The sequence below is a fragment of the Microcaecilia unicolor genome, chromosome 13, assembly GCF_901765095.1.
Source record: "Microcaecilia unicolor chromosome 13, aMicUni1.1, whole genome shotgun sequence".
Classification (NCBI taxonomy): Eukaryota; Metazoa; Chordata; class Amphibia; order Gymnophiona; family Siphonopidae; genus Microcaecilia; species Microcaecilia unicolor.
The window spans coordinates 93,847,169-93,873,094 of record NC_044043.1 but is presented as its reverse complement, the minus strand read 5'-3'; the positions used below and the strand labels follow the sequence as shown (position 1 = coordinate 93,873,094).

Here is a 25,926-nt window from a genome sequence, read left to right as displayed (position 1 = left end):
CGCCCCTCCCCTTTCGACCCCCCCCCCTTCCCGCCGCCACCAACTCTCCCCCACCGTTGTCGCCGTCGTCAGGTATCTGTGCTGGCGGGGGTCCGCAACCCCCCGCCAGCCGAAGTCCTCTTCAGCGCCGGTCTCCGGGCCGGTGTGTTGCTGCAGCTGATCTGGATGGAAGGATTCCGTTTCTGTGTGAGTCGTCCTGATGTCCTGGTGGGCCAGGGCCAAATCTGGGGGGGGGGGGGGGGCATGCCCCCGTGGCCCCACATAGCTATGCCCCTGCCCCTCTGACGTGTCTGAAAAATTTGATGTGGGTAGGACACCAAAAAGAGACACCAGCTTTTTTTCCCACTGAAAAGTAGGTTGCTAAAATGAGACAAAGAATTTCCACAGGCTTCAAAATATAAGGCTCAGGAACTTTGTGAAATCTCTTTTAAATTACTCTAGGAAGATCACCCCACAGCTTTTAGGAATTCATCAGCCCCTCCTGGCCCTCAGACATCTCCTTTCATAACCCTGTGATCACAGTAACCAACTTTCCAAAATAATTGTGGGTGCTAAACTCCTTAGACACAGCGAAGGTGTTTGCTAAATATTTTACTCCTGCCAGAATTCTGCACCAAAAAAATTTTAAATTCTAAACAAAAATTCAAAATTCTGCACACAAAGTTTGCAAATTCTGCAAAATTTTGCTCACAAAGTTTTCACATTTTTGCAGCCCCCTCCCACCCACAGCATCCCTTTTTTTTTTACAATCCCCTCTCATCCACAGCATCCCTTTTTTTTAACAGCCACCCACAGCATGCCCCCCTACAGCTGCTCCCTCCCTCCCTCCAGACACCCCCGTACTCACCTGATGTAGGAGGAGGAGGAGCTGCAGCGGGAGTACCTCTTTGGGGGCAAGAAGGAACCCCACTCCTTCCTGTCCCACTGCCACTGTTCTCTTGCTGATGCTGTGCTTTTTTCAAAATGGCCACCGAGACTTCAAGCGGTAGTCTCATGAGATTACCGCTTGAAGTCTTGGCGGCCATGTTGAAAAAGCATGGCACCAGCAAGAGAGCGGTGGCAGCGGGAAGAAAGAGGGGGGTGGGTTTCCCTGCTCCCTGAAAAGGCCACTAGACCACCAGGGAATGCACAGGTAGATTGGGCGGCAGCAGGCGGAGAGTCAGGGTGAGCGGTCAGGGTGTGAGCTGAGCAGTGGGAGGGTCCATCCTTTACCGTGGTTCCGCAGATACTGTGGGGAAATTTTGAATTCTGAGTGACTGGGGAATTTTGTGCAAATTCTGTGCTCCTGTGCAGGATTCTGGCAGGAGTAATATTTGAATGACCCAAACACTCACTATATCCATAGAACTGGCACCTACACCTGCAATGGAACAGTATAACGATGTAAGAGCATAAAAGTTGCCATACTGGGTTAGACCAAAGATCCAATCCTGCTTCCAACAGTGGCCAATCCAGGTGGCAAGTACTTGACATGGTCCCAAAAAGTAGCAAGATTCCCTGCTACCAATCCTAAGGATAAGCAGTGGCTGTCCCCGTGTTTACCTTAATAATTTATGGACTTTTCCTCCAGGAATTTGTCCAAACTTCTATATTTAAATATAAAACAAGCTTTTAGATTGATGAAAGGTTGGAAGAGTTAATTTGTAAATAAAATATATGCAAATATGAAACGTAATATATTTACTGACCAGAACCGTGGACTATTTTGGCTTAACCACAGTTCTGCCTTTCCACTGCAATGTATTTTCACGTGCACCAACTGATTGTCCCTCCAGATGCTCCTGAGGGATGCAGCAGTTGCCCAGAAAGCAGTTTAATCTAAGTGATGCCGCTGCAGATCAATGATGGTTCCCTGCCACACCAGCACATTGGCAGCTACATTCCATCTGATTTTAATCTTGCCATGGATATAGCTAGTCAGAAATAAAGCTTAGTCAGAAAAACTGTACATAAAGGGCTAGATTCTATATATTGCACCTGAAAATTCTGTGCAGAAAGAAAATACGTATACTGTAAAGTACGCTTAAATTTTATTGGCTAGGCTTCAATTTCCGCGCTATAGAATAACGCCAGGCACCTCCCCAAGATGTAGTTGTGGCCATTTACGTCATGTAAATCCCGACGTCTAAATTAGGAAGAGCGGGTGTATTCTATAACAACATACATAGATTTTAGAAGTGCCCATGCCCCGCCCTTGCAACAATGTGACTTAGAATTTAGGTGCAACATGTTAGAGAATACGCTTAGTAAGTTGTGCACATAAATCTTAATGCTAATTAGTGCTGATAATTGCTTAATGTCCAATTAACAGCGCTGATTTGCTAGTTAACCAGTTAAGATGTGCATTGATATAAAATACACTTCGATTTCTGTGCAGAAATTAAAACACCATGGAATCCCAGGGTTTGTGCTTTCACTGGAGCACCATCCCCGTGCAAATGGACATGTCCACTACAGAGGCATTCTTGTTCGCTGCCAGGACGTTGCATGTTAGTTAAGAACATAAGAGTAGCCATACTGGGTCAGAACAATGGTCCATCTAGCCCAGCAAGCCAGGTCACAAGTACCTAGCAGAAACCCAAATCAAGGCAACATTCCAGAACCCCAAAGAGTAACAAGATTCCGGAATCATAACGAATAGCAAGATTCCATGAAGAATCTCAAAAGAATAGCAAGATTCTGGAATCTTAAAGAGTGACAAGATTCCATGCAGAATCTCAAAGAGTAGCAACATTCCATTAGAACCCCCCAAAATAGCAAGATTCTGGAATCCTAAAGAGTGACAAGATTCCATGCAGAATCTCAAAGAGTAGCAACATTCCATGTAGAACCCCAAAGAAGAGCAAGATTCTGGAATCCTAAAGAGTGACAAGCTCCATGCAGAATCTCAAAGAGTAGCAACATTCCATGTAGAACCTCAAAGAACAGCAATATTCTGGAATCTTAAAGAGTGACAAGACTCCATGCAGAATCTCAAAGAGTAGCAACATTCCATTAGAACCCCCCCAAAATAGCAAGATTCTGGAATCCTAAAGAGTGACAAGATTCCATGCAGAATCTCAAAGAGTAGCAACATTCCATATAGAACCTCAAAGAACAGCAAGATTCTGGAATCCTAAAGAGTGACAAGACTCTATGCAGAACCTCAGAGTAGCAACATTCCATACTACAAATCCCAGGGCAAAAAGTTGCTTCCTATGTCTGCCTCAATAGCAGACTATGGACTTTTCCTCCAGGTTTTTCCCCAAACCTTTTTTTAAACCCAGATACGCTAACCGCTGTTACCACATCCTCCGGCAAAGAGTTGCAGTGAAAAAAATATTTCCTCCTATTTGTTGTAAAAGTATTTCCATTTAACATCCTCAAGTGTCCCCTAGTCTTTGTACTTTTGGAATGAGTAAAAAATTTGATTTACGTCTACTCTTGCTACACCAGTCAGGATTTTTTTAGAACAGCTGTTTGCATAGCTGCGGTTGTTCAGCTAAGTCACAACCCTGTCGCCTCCCTTTTTTTCTCTTGATGGTCTTGCCCACTTATCCTCTAACTCTGTAAAAGTCGCCAAAAATTGTGCATGCAAAGGTGGGCGCATGCCCAATGTGTGCGCACAATTTAATTAAGCTAATCAGCATCAATAATTGAATTTTAACATGCAATTATTTGGCACTAATTAAATTTAATTGAACTTTAGATTCATAAGTTTAGACTTGTGATCCGCTCCTAAATTGTACACATGATCTGAAAAAGGAGGCGTGGAAATGGGAGGCGGCTCATAGGCAGAATTGGGGCATTCCTAAAATTAACACGAGTTGATATAAAATAACAGGGATACGCGGCTAATATAGGCGTGTATATTAGCACCACGTTTCAGTTGGTGCAAATGACTGCGTCTAAAGTTAGGCGCGATTCTCGGGCGTAAGCGCTATTCTATAAACTGTGCCTAACTCTAGGCGCGGCTTAGGGAATAGCGCTTTTTTCAGCGCCGGTTTTTTTGGGCGCCATATATAGAATTCTAGTTCTTGGTGATTTTTGGAGGGTAAGGGGTCCTTTTACTAAGGTGCGCTGAAAAATGGCCTGCAGTAGTGTAGATGTGTGTTTTGGACACACACAGAATTATTTTTCAGCCTACCTACAAAAAAAAGGCCCTTTTAAAATTTTTGCCAAAAAGGGACGTGCGGCAAAATGAAAATTGCCGCGCGTCCATTTTGGGTCTGAGACCTTACTGCAAGCCATTGACCTGGTGGTAATGGTCTTCGTGCGTCAGAAAATAAGAAGTGTTTTTCGGGCGCGCATAGTGGATGCGCGCCAAAATTGAAATTACCGTGAGGGCCAATCTCATAAGTACATAAGTACATGAGCACTGCCACGCTGGGAAAAGACCAAAGGTCCATCAAGCCCAGCACTCCGTCTCCGACAGTGGCCAATCCAGGCCCCAAGAACCTGGCAAAAACCCAAAATTTAATAACGATCAATGGACTTTTCCTTCAGGAATCTGTCCAGACCCCCTTTAAACTCAGCAAGGCCAGCTGCCGTCACTACCTTCTCCGGCAATGAGTTCCAGAGTCTAACCACGCGCTGAGTAAAGAAAAACTTTCTCCGTTTTAAACCTACCACATTCTAATTTCATCTTGTGTCCCCTAGTTCTATTATTGTTAGAAAGCGTAAACAAACGCTTCACATCTGTCCGCTCTACTCCGCTCATTATCTTGTAAACCTCTATCATATCACCCCTCAGCCGCCTTTTCTCCAGGCTAAAGAGTCCTAGCCATCTTAACCTCTCTTCATAGGGTAGTCGTCCCATCCCTTTTATCATTTTTGTCGCCCTTCTCTGCACCTTCTCCAATTCCTTTATATCTTTTTTGAGATGAGGCGACCAGAACTGAACACAATACTCCAGGTGCGTTCGCACCATGGAGTGATATAACGGCATTGGGCGCGCGTAGACGTCTTCGCAGCTTAGTAAAAGGGTCCATAAACTTTTAGAAATGGCTAAAACTGACTAACCTTCAAACTTAGCTAGTTTAAACCTTTTGAAAACTGACCCCTAAAGTAATAATGGAATAAGTCATACGTTGATACTGTAGTGAGCGTAACGCTAAGGGTATATATACAGCAAAGAGTTTGTGTAGAAACTCTACTTCACTGTTACTTGTGTTCCAAAACCAAAAGCTCTCATTACATTAAAACATTAAGGGGTGGGGGGGGGAGGGGGGTCTATATATGGCGCCTAAAAAATCAGCACTGAAATCAGTTCCGACTAAGTGTATTCTAGTTGCCAATTATAGAGTATGCTTAGTTGATATCTCAGCACCTAAAACAATGCGCATCCATTTACACCAACGAAAACATGGCATAAATCCTGGCATGTAGATTTTTTTTCTATCAATAAAGTAACATCTTCAGCTTAAGTATACGATTGTACATTTAAATTTGATGGAAAATGTCTAAAAGAACTCATTAATATCCTATATAATAATTTGCACCTCCAACGTTCCGTGTCTGGCTGCCTGGATTCGTAACATCTCCCTACGTCAGCCAGCCTCCAGCGTCCCATTCCCCCTCACTGTCCCGCCCTCGCGTCAAAAGACGTAATGACGTCAGAGGGCGGAACAGTGAGAGGGAAGGGAACGCTGGAGGCGAGCTGACGTCAGGAGGGATGTTACGAACGGAACGGAAGCCAGCGCCAGCCAGCCAGAGAACGTTCAGGTACAAATCGAGGGAGGAGAGAATCGCGGGACATCGAGGGGAGGGAGGGAGGAAGGGGAGGGCAGGGCAGAGGAGAATTGATAGACAGTAGGAAGGACAGTAGAGGAGAAAATCGCAGAACACGGATGGGAGGGCAGGGAACAGGAGAATCGCTGCACATGGAGGGGAGGGGAGGGAAGAATTGATGGACATGGAGGGGAGGGCAGGGGAGAGAGAAAAAAAAGCTTACATGACAGACTTCCTAGGGCCCGTTTCATTGTTGAGGAAACGGGCATGGTTCCACTAGTATTATATTTCTGCCACTTTATTGCGCTGTTTTTATGTGCATAAGTGGTACCTTCCTGTGGGAATCACTTTACAGAATTGACCCCTTAGTCTCCTTGAAGCGGACATGGTAAATGCACTGTGATATCATGATCATGGCTGTATTAAAGGCAGCTTTGGCACAGAGGAGCTTGAGCATCCCTGTCCTAACTGAGTCAGAGTGGAAGGGAGCATCCTCTGTTCTCCAAAAGGTCTCCCTCCCACCCCACCCCCATCCAAAATGCAAAATGAGGCCTTTTGGGCATGTAGCCCTCTTTTCCTCTGTACTCCTTGAAAATGCTACCAAAGTGTCACTGACTGGAAGGAACTGGTCAGAGCCTTTTTTTCTAGTGAAAAAGGTGCCGGTACTCAAATGTCAGGCCACCCTTCAGGGGTGGGGTGATCACTGAGGGACCCTCCCCACAATTGCCAGGCCCCCCTGCAACCAGTCACAGAATCTACGATGGCAGAATTAGTGTGTACGGTCTGAGCTCTTTCATTAAAACTTGGGGACCGTCGGTCAATTTGAGCAGACAATGGTAAAGGTGCCGGTACTCAGTACCCCCAAGTACCCCCTCAAAAAAAGCCCTGGAACTGGTTTCCTTCCCTCCAGTGGTGGTGTCGAACCCAACATGGTTAATACATGTTAGTAAACAAGCAACAGGTTTACACCTGTGTTACTGTGATGGAAATGCAGGGGTTAATGCCAGCTTCTATGCATTCATAGCCCCCATATACACCACTTCAGCCACCTCTGCACCTCAGTCACCGACTTTATGCCACTGTTGAGAAGTCTCTTTATCTCCCTATGCCTTAGCATATCTGGCTGGAATTAATCCTTTCTTAGACGTTTTAATGCAGCTTGGATACTGGAAATCTCACTGGCTCTTCATCCTAATTGTAGCTGCACATCTGGTTTGTTTGGTTTTTTTTTTAATTGATATGCTATAAAGCACGTTGGCCCTGTTGGAATCGGAGGCCCTGCACAAATTCAAATTTCAATTTACGTATTTCTCATTCTACCAGTGCAGAAATGAAAAGATAAGTGAACGATTCTTTGAATTACTGAACCATGCTCTGTTGTTAACCCCTCTTGGTTGTTCGTTGCTTATGAACTGTTTTCGGAGCTGGCATATCTATATGTTGTATCATTATGAAGTCATGAATAGAAATGAATTTTGTAATTCCTATTTCTAGCATCCAGTATGATAATTGTAAACAGTGGTGCATGATTTCATTAATAGGATACGTTCAGTGGGTCACATTGTACATAACACACCATTCCTAGAAATTATTTTCCCAAGATAGTGTGTCCAAACTATCAACCCCTGGGATGAAGCAGGGTAGCAGGGGTGAGCGTGTCTCTCCACTTTGAGAAGTTTGCAAAACTTGCTGAAGATCACTGTTGGGGAACTGACCTGAGATTTTAGGTTTCACGGTTTGGCAGAACTGTCCAAGGAAGGAGTGGATGGGGTTAGGGGAGGAGCGGTAGGGATCTGGGGTCTGAGGGTGGGACGAGCTTGCAGTGGGAGGTTGGCAGAGGCCTGGGGTTTGAAGGGGGAGGCTGGTAAAGGCTGAGATGGGCTCGAAGGGGGAGAATAGTAGAGATTTGGGATGTGATGGTAAGAACTAGACTTACTGTACACAGTAGCAACTTTAAATGTGTTATTCCACTTTAATTCATTAACACACTTTAGTAAATCTTACCCCTAGAGTCAGTGGACTGGAGAAAGTGTATCTGTGGCAGGGGCATAGCCACGGGTGGGCCTGGGCGGGCCTGGGCCCACCCAATTTGGGCTCAGGCCCACCCAGCAACGGAGCACCCAATGGGCCTTCTTTCCCCTCCCTCCGTCGGGCAGCGTGCGCCAGCCTAACTGTACAACAAAGCTGCATGGCACCGGGTCCGTCAGCATGCTGCCGCTAGCTCCTACTTTGTCATCTTTCGGCAGAGGTGTTAGTTCTGCTGCTAAATCTGCAGCGGATCCACGCGGTGCCAGGGCTGTCTCTCTGTACGCTGCTGCGACTTCTTCCTCTGCGCTGGCCCCGCCTCTTCAGAAAGAGTATCGGAGGTGAGGCGGGGCCAGCGCAGAGGAAGCAGTCGCAGCAGCGTACAGAGAGACAGCCCTGGCACCGCGTGGATCCGCTGCAGATTTAGCAGCAGAACTAACACCTCTGCCGAAAGATGACAAAGTAGGAGCTAGCGGCAGCATGCTGACGGACCCGGTGCCGTGCAGCTTTGTTGTACAGTTAGGCTGCCCGACGGAGGGAGGGGAAAGAAGGCCCATTGTGTGCCGGTAGGTGGTGCCGGAGAAACCTGCAGCAGTGGCTTGGGGTGGGGGGTTCGGGGCAGTGGGTAGCCAGACAGCCAATTTTGGGGAGAGAGAAAATTTTGTGCCCACCCACTTTGTGCTCAGGCCCACCCAAAATTGGCTGCCTGGCTATGCCACTGATCCGTCGGTTGTAGGTTTGTCCACCCCTGGTCTCAGAGCCTGTGGAAAAACAAACAGGTCACGAAAGCTAACTAACAAAGATTAGCCCTTAGCTCATAAGGTAGATCTAGTGGTTTTTGAGTCCAGAAGTGCAAGTCTCCAGCTGAAACACCCTCTCCTGACAGCTTCTGTTTCTAACCCTCTTAAGTGACAGCTGCACTAAGGCAGAAAATTTAAGAAACTAATGGAATGAACCCATTGAAGGGTTTCTCACTGTTCTTCTATTCTTTGCCTGAACCAGAACTGGGTGAGGTAAAAAAAAAGGCAACACGCATTTCATATAATTTCCAGGCCCAGCAAAGTAACCTTGTGCAAGTAGCTAGGAGCCTAGGCCGTGCTGTTCCTTTATCCCCTCAGCTCATCTTCACGCCCACGGCCACCGTAACAGCTGTGCAGCCAGAGGTCAGTGCGATATCTACCTCCCATCCACCTACCAGCACAACTCAGGTAAGGAACCGCTTGAATTTACACTTTAGTCTCTCTCACCAACTCAGAAAGGGCAATTCTATAAGCCAGGCGCTCGCATTGACACGTGCGTAAACGCATGTAAATATGAAGAAGAATGACACACATGCATGTAGGTGTGAAAATACACACGGACATGCCAAGATTCTGCAAATATCTGCTTAACTTCCATAATGTGTATTTGTCAAGGGGGCATGCACAGGTGCGGGACATGAGCAGGGCTCCCACTTACGCACGTACCCTACATAATACAGTAAGTTGCATATGTCCCTGCCATGGTGAAACTTTGGGTGCCTGGATGTTAGAGATGTGCAGATGCCTGGTTCACTAGTATTCTATAATGGAACCCAGGCACCTAGGTTCCAGCATAGGCAGGCCCCTGCCATATAGCCTCGAGGCAGCTAAATGGAGACCTCAGTTATAGAATTGCCCCTGAACATCTATAGAAGGACATCTTCTGTGAATGTTTTTCGTACTCCTTTTGGTACTCTTGAATGGCTGTCTCTGTTTTCTGATGGGTGTTGCTGTGTGGATGATTTTGGGTTGAGGCCTCCATCTTTAAATGGGTGTTGCTGCCCAGAAGATTTTGGGTGGTGGCCTCCATCTTTAGATGGGTGTTGCTGTCCAGAAGACTTTGGGTGGTGGCCTCCATCTTTAGATGGGTGTTGCTGTCCAGAAGACTTTGGGTGGAGGCCCCCATCTTTAAATGGGTGTTGCTGTCCGGAAGATTTTGGGTGGTGGCCTCCATTTTTGGAAGGGTGTTGCTGTCCAGAAGACTTTGGGTGATGGCCTTCATCTTTAGATGGGTGTTGCTGTCCAGAAGACTTTGGGTTGAGGCCCCCATCTTTAAATGGGTGTTGCTGTCTGGAAGATTTTGGGTGGTGGCCTCCATTTTTGGAAGGGTGTTGCTGTCCAGAAGACTTTGGGTTGAGGCCCCCATCTTTAAATGGGTGTTGCTGCCCAGAAGATTTTGGGTGGTGGCCTCCATCTTTAGATGGGTGTTGCTGTCCAGAAGATTTTGGGTGATGGCCTCCACCTTTAGATGGGTGTTGCTGTCCAGAAGACTTTGGGTGGAGGCCTCCATCTTTAGTTGGGTGTTGCTGTCCAGAAGACTTTGGGTGGTGGCCTCCATCTTTAGTTGGGTGTTGCTGTCCAGAAGACTTTGGGTGGTGGCCTCCATCTTTAAATGGGTGTTGCTGCCCAGAAGATTTTGGGTGGTGGCCTCCATCTTTAGTTGGGTGTTGCTGTCCAGAAGACTTTGGGTGGTGGCCTCCATCTTTAAATGGGTGTTGCTGCCCAGAAGATTTTGGGTGGTGGCCTCCATCTTTAGTTGGGTGTTGCTGTCCAGAAGACTTTGGGTGGTGGCCTCCATCTTTAAATGGGTGTTGCTGCCCAGAAGATTTTGGGTGGTGGCCTCCATCTTTAGATGGGTGTTGCTGTCCAGAAGATTTTGGGTGATGGCCTCCACCTTTAGATGGGTGTTGCTGTCCAGAAGACTTTGGGTGATGGCCTCCACCTTTAGATGGGTGTTGCTGTCCAGAAGACTTTGGGTGGAGGCCTCCATCTTTAGTTGGGTGTTGCTGTCCAGAAGACTTTGGGTGGTGGCCTCCATCTTTAGTTGGGTGTTGCTGTCCAGAAGACTTTGGGTGGTGGCCTCCATCTTTAAATGGGTGTTGCTGCCCAGAAGATTTTGGGTGGTGGCCTCCATCTTTAGTTGGGTGTTGCTGTCCAGAAGACTTTGGGTGATGGCCTGCACCTTTAGATGGGTGTTGCTGTCCAGAAGACTTTGGGTGGAGGCCTCCATCTTTAGTTGGGTGTTGCTGTCCAGAAGACTTTGGGTGGTGGCCTCCATCTTTAGTTGGGTGTTGCTGTCCAGAAGACTTTGGGTGGTGGCCTCCATCTTTAAATGGGTGTTGCTGTCCAGAAGACTTTGGGTGGTGGCCTCCATCTTTAGATTTCTTGGATGAATGTCTCTATTTTATTCTTACGTTGATTCCTCTCAGAGGATGCATTCTTCTTTTCCTTCTTCACTTAATGTACGTCCTTGTCGTACCATGTTTTGGGGTGGGTGACTCTCTGTGGATGTTACTGGATAGATAGCTTTATTTTTAATTATTTTGGGTTGGGTATAAAAGGTGTCTGTTTCCTTTTTTTTTATTTCTCTGATTGAATATCTTATTATTTTGTATGAGTGACTTTGGATGTTTTTGGTTTGAATGCACTCTGGATAATTTTGCATTGCATCATTATCTTTAGTCTTTACATGATGATTCTGTTGTGGGTTAAGACCCAGATTATATGGCGCCTGAAAATTCCATGTGGAAAAAAATACGGCTAGGCGTATTCTATAAAGTACACCTACATTTTATAGAATAGGCTTAAATTTCCACACGGCATATAGAATAATGCCGAGTGCCTCGCCATGTGACCAAATGTAGTCGTGGCTATTTATGCCACGGTTTATGGTGCATAAATCCCGATGCCGAAATTAGGCGTAGAACAGGTGAATTCTATAGAAATGACCGTGGCCACGACCCCTTTCAACGATGCAACTTAGAATTTAGGCACACCGTGTTACAAAATACGCTTAGCGAGTTGTGCTCGTAAATCTTAATGCTAAAAATGCCAGTTAATGCTGATAATTGCTTATTAAGATCCAATTAACAGCGCTGATTAGCTAGTTAACCAATTGTTACGCACATTATTACAGAATATGCTTTGATTTCCGCACGGAAATTAAAGCACCATGTATAGAATCCCAGGGCAGATGTCTTTGTTTTTGCATAATTTGGGATGTTCATGTTGTGTCTCAGTGCTTGGAGTGGAGGAGTAGCCTAAAGGTTAGTGCAACCGACTTTGATCCTGGCAACCTGGGTTCAGTTCTCACTGCAGCTCCTTGTGACCCTTGGCAAGTCACTTAACCCTCCATTGCCTCAGGTATAAAAACTTAGATCGTGATCCCTCTGGGGACAGAAAAAGTACCTGCATAATGTCTAGTAGTGTTGTAGAAATCAGTAGTAGTATGCCACAATTTTAATGAGCACCGTGGAGCAGAAAGGACCACCTGCATATAGAAATTATTTCCATTCAATTTCATTGTGTTCCCTGGTCTTTGTACATTCTGAATGAGTGAAAAATCGATTCATCTCCACCCACGCCACACCACTCAGATGAGCTGTACTGCTAGTTGGTGGTTAGACATTAGCAATTGTGCATGAGGCTCATTTTGGAGGGTAATGTTAGAATCAAAGCTATCCCTAAAACATATATATGTAAAGGACTAAAATATAAATTAACATATGCATCCAGTTTCTTCTATATAAGCACACAAATATGGAATGAATTACCAAAATCCATAAAAACAAGCCACGACATAATTAATTTCCGTAAATTATTGAAAACCAATCTATTCAAGAAAGCATACCACAGTAACCCATCCTAAATGCCAGTTAACAAAATGTACGCTAGATCTACACAAAACGTAACTCTTTATTTCCTAATTGTCCGTACTAATTTTATCATGATTTGAAGTTCAATATTCCTGATTGTTCAAGCTAATTTATCACGAATTAAGTTTAATCCAATACCTTTCATTTCTTATTATAAAACGAACTTTCCTTACCTGAATACCTAATCCACTCTGTCTCCTCTACCTTAACTATGTATTTCTCTTTTCCGGAACTGGTAATCACCATTACGGAACAATGTAAGCCACATTGAGCCTGCAAATAGGTGGGAAAATGTGGGATACAAATGCTACAAATAAATAAATAAAATATTAAACCAAGATGCTGGTCAAATTGTAAAGGATTCCTTTTTAATTCAATCCTTGTAAACTCAAATTAGATGCAGAAAAACTGTAGAACCAGTATATACCCAGGCACCTCAGAGCATCAATCCTGGAGAATTAAATTCAATTTGACATGTGTGCACACCTGATGTATGCATATATAGCCACAGCACATTTTTCCAGTGCCTTAGCTTCTGCCATATGCATTTATGCATAAATTCAGGGCTGTGCCAAGGGTCTGTGGCGCCCCCTGCAGAAGACTAGTTGGCGCCCCCCCCCCCCCCCCCCGCAGACGAACAGTTGGTGCGCGCACGCTCCCTCCCCCCCCCCCCGTGAAAATGATCGCTGCCCTCCCATCCACGCTCCTCTCTTCCCTGCCCTCCCGCTCCCATGTCCCAACTGCCCATCCTCTTCTCCCCCCCAACAAGATCCCTTTTAAATTTACCTCCGTCCGGCAGCGAAGGCGCAGCGTCAGTGAAGGAGGCGGCGCTCCCGACGTCTCTACTAGTCTTCCCTTCGCTCAATGTCCCGCCTTCTTCTGACGTCAGAAGAAGGTGGAACACTGAGCGAAGGGAAAACTAGTAGAGACGTTGGGAGCGCCGCCTCCACTGACGCTGCGCCTTCGCTGCCAGACGGAGGTAAATTTAAAAGGGATCTTGTTGGGGGGGAGAAGAGGATGGGCAGTTGGGACATGGGAGCGGGAGGGCGAGGTAAGCATGGTGCGGCGGGGCGCCCCCCAGAGGACGGTGCCCTCCTGCCGTGCTTACCTCGCTTACCGTGTTGGCACGGCCCTGCATAAATTCATTATTTTGTAGCTCAACACCACTTAGTTCTTAAAGAGTAGTAATATCTTCAATCTTCGTGTAGCGTCCGTTCAGAAGCTGGTGTAGCACTTCAGCTTGTTGCTTATTTGCTTCCACTAATCTGTAACGGGACGATGGTCAGAAGCAAACACGGGCGCTAGGAGCTAATGGCTCCATATTAGCGCCTGTGTTTGCTCCTGCCCGATGATCACAGCCAATGAGCGCATGTAATAACGCTCTTGCCGGCTCTGAATGCTAACTGCATGCAAATGCATGCAAACAAGGGTCTCCCGCATTCATCCCTCATGATCAGCGGGCAGCGTGCCAAGCAAAGACGCTGCTACCGCTGCAAACCTTACGCCAGCTAGGGGGGAGGTGGCAAAGAGAGAAATACAACTGTTATAATTAAAAATCAAATATTAATAATAAGTTTTAAAGTTTTTTTTAAAGATTTTTAGAGTGATGAATTATTAGGATCAGATGCGGTCTGCTCTTGAATGTGCTGGCCTCCTGTTGTCACTAGAGGGCAGTGGTGCACCAACAAGTGATAAGGACTTTGTTAGGCTGCTTGCCTTCTCTGCTGCTTTTAGTTTCTGGAGGGCTTTTTTTTTTATTCTTGTTTATCCCCCTTCCTGGCAGTCTATTTCTGTTCTTCCTCCAGGTTTAAGCCTTCCCTTGAGATCACATTTCATAAGAGCATAAGCGTTGCCATACTGGGACAGACAGAAGGTCCATGAAACCCAGTAACCAGTTTCCAACTGGCCAATCCAGGTTACAAGTACCTGTTAAGATCCCAAAAGAGTAAAACAGATTTTATGCTGCTTATCCTAGAAATCTGTACTGGATTTTCCCAAGTCCATCTTAATAATAGTTTATGGACTTTTCTTTTAGGAAATTATCCAAAACTTTTTAAAACCCTGTTCAGGTAACTGCTTTTATCACATTCTCTGGCAGCAAATTTCAGAGTTTAATTACACATTAAGTGAAGAAATATTTTCTCTGATTTGTTTTAAATGTACTACTTAGTAGCTTCATTGTCTGCCCCCTAGTCCTAGTATTTTTGGAAAGAGTAAACAAGCAATTCACGTCTACCCATTCCACTCCACTCAGTATTTTGTAGACCTCTATCATATCTCCCCTCTCTTCTCCAAGCTGAAAAGCCCTAGCTGCTTTACCCTTTCCTCACAGGGAAGCCGTCCCATCCCCTTATCATTTTGGTCTCTTTCCATTCCTTTCCTAATAATTCCCAACATTCTATTTGCCTTCTTAGATGCCATTGCACACTGAGCAGAGAGTTTCAACGTATCATTGACCATGACATCTATATCCTTTTCCATAGGCGTTCATGTATAGAATACATTCTATTTGCCTTCTTAGATGCCATTGCACACTGAGCAGAGAGTTTCAACATATCATTGACCATGACACCTACCTATATCCTTTTCCATAGGCGTTCATGTATAGAATACATTCTATTTGCCTTCTTAGATGCCATTGCACACTGAGCAGAGAGTTTCAACGTATCATTGACCATGACACCTATATCCTTTTCCATAGGCGTTCATGTATAGAATCCCTGGCTTCTTTCCTTCTTTAGGACCATTTCTCTTTGGCAGCTCTTTGTGTTAAGGGCACAGTTTGGTGCAAGTTTGCCCTTGATAAAGTCAGTAGAGGTCACTGTGGGGCGATGGCGGGGTCTCTCTGCCTTCTGGGACTGCTGCCTGGACCAGGAAGATTTTTCCAGTTATCTTTACGCGGATTTTCAGCAGACTTAAATGTTCTAAGTGGTACTGCTGAATAAATGGGTATGTTATCTGTTTAAGCGGATGGATAACATGAAGGCTAACATACCCCTTTCTTTATAAGATACAAATGCGAAGCCTGAATATATCCAGCCTAGAAAGGAGAGGTTGGAAGGTTATACTCCCACTGGAAGTGATGCTGGAGTTGTCAACTAAAGTTTATTACAGTCTTGCTGTTGTGCCAGTTAGTATCCCCATTAAGGTGGTTTACAGTTAAAAACAAAACAAGGGGTCAAAGAAAATGGAAAGCAGAAAGGAGAAGGCCAGAATGGGACTTAAATACAGCAATATGGGGAGTGGAGGGAAAGATTCCTGCCATTTACATAAGTATTGACACATTGGGACAGGCCAAAGGTCCATCAAGCCCAGCATCCTGTTTCCAACAGTGGCCAATCCAGGTCAGAAATATCTGGCAAGATCCTGAAAAAGTTCAATATATTTTATGCTGCTTATCCCAGAAATAAGCAGTGGATTTCCCCAAGTCAATTTAATAATGGTCTATGGACTTTTCCTTTAGGAAGCCGTCCAGACCTTTTTTTAAAACCCCGCTAAGCTAACCGCCTTTACCACATTCTCTGGCAACGAGTTCCAGAGTTTAATCGCACGTTGAGTGAAGAAACATTTTCTCCGATTCGTATTAAATTTAGTACTTTGTAGCTTCATCGCATGCCCCCTAGTCCTAGTATTTTTGGAAAGAGTAAACAAATGATTCACTTCTACCTGTTCCACTCCACTCTTAGCTGGCCCTCTGTATATCCAAAACAAACTGAAAAGGAAACATCATTAGCCAAAAGATTTCTCGAAAAGATAAGTTTCACTCCTGATTTAAATGTAGGTAAAGATGCTTCCATACGTAACTAAGAGGGAAGAGTGTTCCAGACTGAGGGATCCACTGCACATGTCACGTCCCAGTCAGGTGCTCTCCTTTCCTGCTGTGCTTGGCTTCCCCATCCATAAGTACATAAGTAATGCCACACTGGGAAAAGACCAAGGGTCCATCGAGCCCAGCATCCTATCCACGACAGCGGCCAATCCAGGCCAAGGGCACCTGGCAAGCTTCCCAAACGTACAAACATTCTATACATGTTATTCCTGGAATTGTGGATGTTTCCCAAGTCCATTTAGTAGCGGTTTATGGACTTGTCCTTTAGGAAACCGTCCAACCCCTTTTAAACTCTTCTAAGCTAACCGCCTTCACCACTTTCTCCGGCAACGAATTCCAGAGTTTAATTACACGTTGGGTGAAGAAAAATGTTCTCCGATTTGTTTTAAATTTACTACACTGTAGTTTCATCGCATGCCCCCTAGTCCTAGTATTTTTGGAAAGCGTGAACAGACGCTTCACATCCACCTGTTCCACTCCACTCATTATTTTATATACCTCTATCATGTCTCCCCTCAGCCGTCTCTTCTCCAAGCTGTATAGCCCTAGCCTCCTTAGTCTTTCTTCATAGGGAAGTCGTTCCATCCCCGCTATCATTTTAGTCGCCCTTCGCTGCACCTTTTCCAATTCTACTATATCTTTCTTGAGATGCGGCGACCAGAATTGAACACAATACTCAAGGTGCGGTCACACCATGGAGTGATACAATGGTATTATAACATCCTCACACCTGTTTTCCATACCTTTCCTAATAATACCCAACATTCTATTCGCTTTCCTAGCCGCAGCAGCAGCACACTGAGCAGAAGGTTTCAGCGTATTATCGACTTCCAGTAGGGAAGTGCATTTTTCTGTTGCTTCATTTTGCAACTGCTAAATAGCTTGCATTTTTATTATAAAATTATGCATTATTTTACAAACACAAAGTGAAATTAAATGAACACTCTTTGCCCGAACACCTTTACTCTCCATCTACCGCCTCTCGCGCTCTCAAACAGCTTTTAATTAATATGCTGCCATACAGCCGATGAGCATTACAGGCAAGCTCGAAGCTGGAAATTCATTCTGGTACAAAAAAACAGCTGTCACCGCCCAGTGCTGCCTCTGGTTTAGCTCTCACTGTATCACTTTTTTTAATTTTAGGGGTTCTAGTGCAGTCTTAGGAAGCGGCTCTAACACCGCCCCATGAAGAATATCCCTTTTCATCCATTTTAAACATCTCCTTACACTCCTGCTGGCGATATGTCAGACTCTGTTGTGTTGTGAGCAAAACCTGCTGACTGATTCAAGAGTACAGCTGAACCACGAACAGAAGGGGAGGCGTGTCAGGAGAGGGCCGAAGCAGGCTGCCGCATGCCCTTCTCTGTGCTGCCACGCCGAGTACCTCGGATGCAGGGTATACCTATCCGGTCCCTCTTTTCAACATGCAGCGTGGTGATATTGAGCCTAGACAGTCACTCTGCTCACTGTTTCTGCTTCCGTCTGAAATGGAGGGGGCCGTAGTGGAATGGCTGGGAGCCAGTGGTCTCGCTCTGCAGTTGGCCGAGTTACATGGAAAGTGGGTAGGAATTAAAATGGGATAAAACACTGGGATAACATGACACTGTAGCACCAGGTCAGGCCAGGTACTGATTGATCTGGAAGCCCAAAGAGACCAGGAGGTAAGCCACCGGGGAGTGGTGAGCAGTGGCGTAGCTACGTGGGGCCAGGGGGCCTGGCCCCCCGTAGATATGGCCCTGGACCCCCCTGCTGACGACTCTCTCGACCCCCCCCTCCCACCGCCAACCCGCTGTCGCCTGCCTTTGCTGGCAGGGGACCCCAACCCCCGCCAGCCGAGGTCCTCTTCTTCTCGCAAAAGGCTTCCTTCTGTTTCTGACGTCCTGCACATACATTGTGTTTTTCCTGAATATATTCACAGTAGTCCAGAGATTTTCAGTAACAAAAAAACATATTAGGTAGCAAGTCTTCTCAGTCTTTTTAATCGTAACAAAAATGTTCACCAAGAAAAAGAGATTGAGCCCTTTCCCCTAGTAAGCCTAGAGCTCGAACGCTAGCAGACCCAAAACCCTTTACTCCCAATCCAACCAGCTTATGCTGCACTGAGACCCGCCCCATTCTACCAGCAAACCAAAAACTTGAAAAGACAAAAGTGTAACTTTATTTCTTCATAGGTTATGCACTCAGTTCCTTTCTTTCAAGCATTGCTTAGCAGTTGCGTTCCTAGCCTGGATGGCACCCGGGGCGGATCGCCGATGCGCCCCCCCCCCCCCGGGTGCAGTGCCCCCCCCTCGGCGAAATGACACCCCCCCCCCCCCCCAGGTGCACAACGCTGGGGGGGGGGGTGCCGCAGCGCGCGCCTGTTGGCTCCAAAAAGTTCGCTAACTTCGCTTGTTCGCTGCAGCTCCCTCTGCCCCGGAACAGGAAGTAACCTGTTCCGGGGCAGAGGGAACTGCAGCGAAGATAGCGAACTCGGAGCCAGGCATGCACCGCGGCACCCCCCCAGCGGGGTGCACCAGGGGCAGACCGCCCCCACCCCCCCCTTGGTACGCCACTTTTGCTTAGCACTATCTTTATAGGTGGTTAAATGTATTGAGCCTCCATCTTCTCCTCTGGGGCTTCCAGTGCACCTTCCTCATAGCCTTGAGCCTCCTCTGTTCTGGGATACTCCTCGACCTCCATGGGCTTGCTCATTCCTCCTTCCTCCTTTGCTTCAATGTGAGTTTTTATACACCCCCACACCTTCCTCCCCAAGAAGCCTCTCCCCCACTGGGCGGTACCACCAGGTTTTTTCTGGATTTTTCTTCCCACCTTCCTCTTGGCTTAATTGAGTGCTAGTGCCCTCTACTGGGGGAAGCCTTAATTGCACTGAATTTTCTACGCTTACCTTTCTCCCCTGAAATAAGAGGGAAATGGGGTGGGCCTCGGGAGATTTTCTCCTTTTGTTCCAGTTTCCATCTGGCACGTGTATAACATGGGCCTTCGTCTGTCTCTGCATATTGATTTTACGTACAGATGTGTGTGTATATATATTCTATCCACATGTGTGAATGCACACGGATTACAGCATATCTACAAATATGGGTCAAAAATGTATCACTGCACACATATATAGATATGCTTACACAAGAGTTTGTGGACCTAGCTATCAAGCAAAATAGCATTGAGGTAAAATATCCCATGAAACAGGTGGAAAGTGGGTTGGAATCCCAGCCTATTCTCTTGGATAACTCAGTGCCATTAAGATGTAGCTGCTGACAGGCCGGTGTGCCACTAGCCTAGCCAGACCTCACTTCTGATAGTGAGGAGACAGGAAGTGATGTCAGTAAGGGCGGGACATGGCAGAGGGAATCAGTGCACCTGCTGGGGATGCCTCTAAGGTACACCAGGGAGGAGGTTCAGAGACAAGGACAGATACTGGGCCCGCTGGCAGAGGAGAGGGGAAGAGAGTCTGTTATGTGAGAGAATGCCTGTGTTTAGTCTCTGAAGCGCTTGACTCAACTATGAAAGCAGCTTGATTTTCTGCTCTCTGAGAAAATTCATGGTCTTCGTTTTCCCCTTTCCCAATCCTGGGATTCAGGTACAGAACTTGGCCATAAGAAACCAGCAGACCTCAAATGCACAAGGAGCCAGTTCCTCCCCGCTGCAGCTGCCCAGCCTCGCCATGAAACCCGCTATATGCAGCAGCAGCCACCCAGCCCCCAGCGCTCCACATGGTAAAGCATCAAGCCAAGCCGCTGCCCCAGGAGCTAAGACTGACGTGACAGACACCCTCAAGAAAGGAGACCACCATGCCATCCCTACCAGCGCTGAAAACAAAGGGATCATTATGAGCCGCAGTACTGTGCCTGTGACGACACATTCACTCCTTTCTCCAGGTAGGACACATGGCACAACCTCAGGCATGTCTAGCCTGAGAGAAATGTGCCCAGGAAATGTATGACCCTCACTGTTCATACTTTGAAGATGTACAGGAAGGGAGAAATTCTATAAATCAGGGGCGTAGCCAGACTTCGGCGGGAGAGGGGTCCAGAGCCCGAGGTGAGGGGGCACATTTTAGCCCCCCACCACCACCACTTTTGACCTCCGTCCCTTTCGACCCCCCCCCTCCTGCCACCGCCAACCCGCCACCGCCAGGTACCTTTGCCGGCGGGGGTCCCCAACCCCCGCCAGCCAAAGTCCCCTTCAGCACCGGTCTCCGAGTCCGGCGCATTCGCTGATCTGGATTCTGTTTCTGTGAGTCCTGACATCCTGCATGTTCCTACGTGCAGGACGTCAGGACTCACAGAAACAGAATCCAGATCAGCAACGCACCGGAGACCAGCGCTGAAGAGGACTTCGGCTGGCGGGGGTTGGGGACCCCCGCCAGCAAAGGTACCTGACGGCGGCGGGAGGGGGGGGTCGAATTAGGCGGGGAAGGTCAGCAGGGGGTGTGAAAGCAGGGGGGCCAGGGCTAAATCTGCGGAGGCCCATGCCCCCTTGGCCCCACCTAGCTACGCCCCTGCTATAAATTGCACTCAAAAATAGACTCCCCCCGCAAAAAAATCAGCGCTAAGGGCCACATTCTATATATGGCACCTGAAAAGTGCACGCGGAATAAATTTCCACCTAAGCATATTCTGTAAGCAGCGCCTATATTTAGACGCGCTATATAGGGTATGCTTAAAAGTACACGCATCCATTACACCAAGGGAAATGCCAGCACATAGGTTTAGGACCAGAGCGGCATATTCTGTAACAGTGAGCATAAATTTTAGAACGCCCACGAAGCTCCAATTTCCCTGCCCGTAACCATGCCCGTTTTTGGCTGCACGCACTAGAATTTAGGTGCAGTGCGTCACAGAGCACGCTTAGTGAGTTGTGCGCGTAAATTCTAATTATTGCCAATTAGTGCTGATTATTGCTTGTTAAGTGCTGTTATCAACGCTGATTAGCTTGCTAAGCCAATTAAGTTACACGCGTTGTTACACTTAGATTTCGGCATGCAACACTAGGCGCGATAGAATCAGGGGGTAAGCACTGTTCTGTAAAGGACACACACCCTTGATAGACTAGTGAGTAGTAGTGATTCCCTCAGCAGACTTTCGCCTGGTGTAGTCACGCTTACCCAGTATTCTATAACCTTTTGGAACACCTCTGACACACCTGTGCCCCCTCCTATGGCCACGCCCCCTTGTGGAATGTGCCCTAGGGGAGTTAGGCGCCCTGCCTTCTAGCGTAGCGGGCAGTCAGATGCACGTGCAGATTTTAATGAGTGCCAATTAACATCAATATTTGACTGTTGGAACCCAGTTATTGATGGTTGAGAACTTGTTAACCAATTAATTTGTGCAAACATCTCGGCAGTTTATGGAACAATAGTGTTTACACATGTGATTGATGCCAGTTGGAAGTTATGTGCTAAGTGCTAAGAGCCTTATTCTGTAAAGGTTGTGCTCTTAAATTTATGCTCCTAAAATTTAAAATTTATACTCTTACAATTTATGCTCCTATGTTGCTAAATTTATGCTTTTAAAATGTATGTTCCTAATTTATGCTCCTAAATTAGGAGCTTAATCTATTTTGGAGCAAAGAGCATACTCGTAATTTAGGAATATAAATTTAGGAGCCTAACCTTTATAGAATAAGGCTCTAAGCGCTCACCTGAGTCACTGTCTCCCGGATTCTGTATAGGTCTTCCAGAGTTGTGCACAAACTAATTAATGAGCCACTAACAATCATAAGTGCGGATCTGGCCTGCATGCTATTCTGTTGCCCCTGAATTTCATGGCATGCAACTCCAAAGGGGTGTGGCCATGGGAGGGGCATGGGTGAGTCGGGGGCATTCCTAGCACTTAGATGCAATGTTACAGGATAGTGTCATTTATACGCCAGTATTTACATCAGATGTTGGAAGGCGTAAGTGCTTAAAGTGTAAGTGCAAGGTCATTCTGCGCAGAGCACCCTTTTAAGATCATAAACGTTGCCATACTGGGTTAGCCCAGTGGCCAGTCCAGGTCACAGGTACCTGGCGGACATTTTAGTGGTGGAGATGGCCAGGACGAGAACGACCGTGAATTGTTCTTGCCCCAATTTGGCCCCTAAACCACAAGGGCGCCAGAGGTAGGATGGGGGGGGGGGGGTTGATACGCTGGCTGACGAGTGGGTCCAGGAGGGGGAAAGGGAGGCTGTGTGCAGGGGGTGGGGGAGTTTCGATTTCTGCCGAAAATGCCTGAATTTTGGGTGGTTTTGAAATTTGGTCAGCCTCTATTGTTTTCCATCCCCTTCTCCCTGTGGGGCTGGACAGCAAGACCCCTGGTGCTCCTTTTGTGACTGAGGAGGGGAGTCAGCAGGAGTTCTAGTCCTTTCAGGATGGTTGGGGATGAGGTTCTGGTTGTGTTGGAAAAGGCACGGCCTAATGGACTCGCCTACCACCACACACACAATTATGGATTCTCCACCTCCACTTAGTTTTATTTTCTTTGTCCCCAGACACGTCCTAAAAATAATTTTCCTTTGCTGCTGCTACAGTTTTTGCCAGCAGGGCGACAGTGTTGTGTAAGTGATTAATTTTTAAATCCCTTGTATTGCCAGAGGGTTGGTGAATGCCTCTGTCTTGGATTTATTGGTACTTCAAGTCTTGGTCTTATCACTTAAACCAGTTGGAGGGGGTTGACAGGGTGGCCCGTAGTAGGGGATGGAGGGCCATGTGTTAAAAACAGTCACTCAATGATAGGGCTGGCCCTGGGGTCAAAGGCCGTTGCTGGGCTCAGCCTTATCGAAGGATCCTAGTTTGATTGTTTGGCTCAGGTGACTGGCCACTGTTGGAAACAGGATACGGGGCTTGATGGGCCTTCAGTCTGTCCCGGTATGGCAACGTTTATGTTCTTAAGTATATCTGTTGACCTGGTGTGACATTGTCCTCTAAAACAACTGGAATTATGCAATGGGGTTCCACAGTAGCTGTACCTTTTAGCTGTATTTAGGGCCCTCAGTACGTATCATCCAGTCTGATTTTTAGGCTATCCACAAGGAATGCATATGAAAGATATCTACCATGAACTGATTCCAGTGTATAGAGATCTCTCTCTTATATACACTCACTGTGAATTTTGTGAAAATGTGTGCTAAGGGCTGGATTGGGGATTTACTGATCCAGGAGGAGCTGTTCCCATAGATGAATGCAAAACCGGTGCAAAATGCGTTGCTGCTTTTGTACCTGGAGCAAGTTTCAACGTGAAGGTTTCTTTTTGAAAATTGGTGCACGATCTGTGTGTATCAGATGATTCCTAGTATTGATCGTTTTTGAAAGCCATCCCCAGTCTCTCTAGCACAGTTGTAGATGGAGAAACGCTTCTAAGTCTACTCCGCCCCACTCCCCCCCCTCCACCCCCCCCTGAGGTCGCCACCACTCCCCCCCCCCCCCCCCCGAGGTCACCGCCGCTGCTCCCCCCCTCCGTCCGCCACTTGGCCGGGCCCCCTGCATTGAAATCGCATTCTCACCTCCGTGAAAGCAGCGCTGCAGGCAGCAGAACGCCTCCCTTCGGCCCTCCTTCCCTCCTTGTGTCCCGCCCTCGCGGAAGTTACATCAGATGAGGGCGGGACACAGGGAAGGAAGGAGGCCCGAAGGGAGGCGTTCTGCTGCCTGCAGCGCTGCTTTCATGGAGGTGAGACTGCGATTTCAATGCAGGGGGCAGACGGTCGATGACGGAGGGCGGGTGGGACTGTGGCGCTGGGCCCCCCTTGGAGGCCCGGGGAATTTTGTCCCCCCTGCCCCCACCTCTCGGTGGCTATGATCAGAGGCATATTTGCACCAGTGTACTGCCTCTACTTGCATACAGAAAAATCACCCTGAATAGAAGTTTCACTGAAGCACATGTCAGATTTGCATTCATGCACAGATTACTATTAACTACTACGTCTATGAGTCAATGGACTTTAACACTTCTGGTTATTTTCAAGATCTTCACATTATACACAGTTCCTAACCATTTGTAAATAACATTTTTTTTGTTGTTATGCATTATCATACACACCATTCCTAGCAATTATTTCTTCTAGTAATTGGTCCTTGAGTTCCCTCACAGGCCCAGGTCATACATAAGAATAGCCATACTGGGTCAGACCGATGGTCCATCTAGCCTTGTATCCTGCTTCCAGCAGTGGCCAAGCCAGGTCACAAGTACCTGACGGAATCCCAGAGAGCGGCAGGATTGAATGCCACCAATCCCAGAACCAGCGGTGACTTTCCTCGTGTCTGTCAATAGCAGACTATGCAAAAAAAGCAAACGTAGAGGCTGACAAATGCGCAAACCAATAGGGAGATGATATCAAAAACAAAAGAACAGCCAACCAATCAGCAAACATCATGTCACATGGTGTTTGCTGATCGGTTGGCTGTTCTTTTGTTCTCTCTGTGGATTAACTTGCATACATAAAGGAATTATTCAAGCCTATCAGCTTCTTCTCAGAGAAAGTTGATTGTGACCCCTGAGGCAGGCGCTTTGGCGCTGAAACACGGACCGTGTCGGGTCCTTGATATGAATATTCTGAATATACTGGTTTTTTATATCATCTCCCTATTGGTTTGCGCATTTGTCAGCCTCTACTTTTGCTGCTTTGCTTTGACTTTCTGTGGAGGCTCCTCCTGTCTTCTTGGAATAGCAGACTATGGACATGTCCTCCAGGAATTTATCCAAACCTTTTTTTTTTTAATCCATATATGATAACCTCTGTAACAACACCCTCCGGCAGTAAGTTCCAGAGCTTGTACAAATTTTGAAGTTGCTCCATGTCTTTGTGGTGCTGTGTCCTTCCATCCTTCCCCTAGATCTGGAGCTCAGCTGTTGGGAGAAATACTTCCCATTTTACAATGATCCACGTGCACTATTGCTACTACTACTACTTAACATTCCTAGAGCGCTACTAGGGTTACGCAGCGCTGTACAAAATAAACAAAGAAGGACGGTCCCTGCTCAAAGGAGCTTACAATCTAAAGAACGAAATGTCAAGTTGGGCAGTCTAGGTTTCCTGGGTAGAGGTGTAGAGGTTAGGTGCCGAAGGCGACATTGAAGAGGTGGGCTTTAAGCAGAGATTTGAAGATGGGCAGGGAGGGGGCCTGGCGTATGGCCTCGGGGAGTTTGTTCCACGCGTTGGGTGAGGCGAGACAGAAAGGGCGGAGCCTGGAGTTGTTATATTCCTGTGGGCCCTGCAGCAAATAGCGCATATTAACTTAGTAAATGGCCCCTGAAGTGACTGAGCCTTAAGACTCTGCTCTATTTCTATGGATTAAGAGCTGGTTGAAAGATTGGAAGCAGAGAGTAGGGTTGAACGGTCAGTATTTTCAATGGAGAAGGGTAGTTAGTGGGGTCCCTCAGGGGTCTGTGCTGGGACCGCTGCTTTTTAACATATTTATAAATGACCTAGAGATGGGAGTAACTAGTGAGGTAATTAAATTTGCAGATGACACAAAGTTATTCATGGTCATCAATTCGCAGGAGGAGTGTGAAAGATTACAGGAGGACCTCGCGAGACTGGGGGATTGGGCGTCCAAGTGGCAGATGGTGTTCAATGTTGACAAGTGGAAAGTGATGCATGTGGGTAAGAGGAGCCCGAATTACAGCTATGTCATGCAAGGTTCCGCGTTAGGGGTCACAGACCTAGAAAGGGATCTGGGAGTCATCGTTGACAAGACGTTGAAAACTTCTGCTCA

At 46.8% G+C, this 25,926-nt stretch overlaps 1 protein-coding gene across 1 annotated transcript in view; it reads left to right on the top strand.

Moving 5' to 3' along the window:
• Nucleotides 1-25,926, top strand: part of PHC2 (polyhomeotic homolog 2) — a 292,890-nt gene that overhangs the window by 129,643 nt on the left and 137,321 nt on the right. The window contains exons 7-8 of the mRNA XM_030185734.1: nucleotides 8,787-8,942; nucleotides 19,816-20,113. Of these exons, the coding sequence (XP_030041594.1) occupies nucleotides 8,787-8,942; nucleotides 19,816-20,113 (454 nt within the window). The remainder of the gene's footprint in view (nucleotides 1-8,786; nucleotides 8,943-19,815; nucleotides 20,114-25,926) is intronic.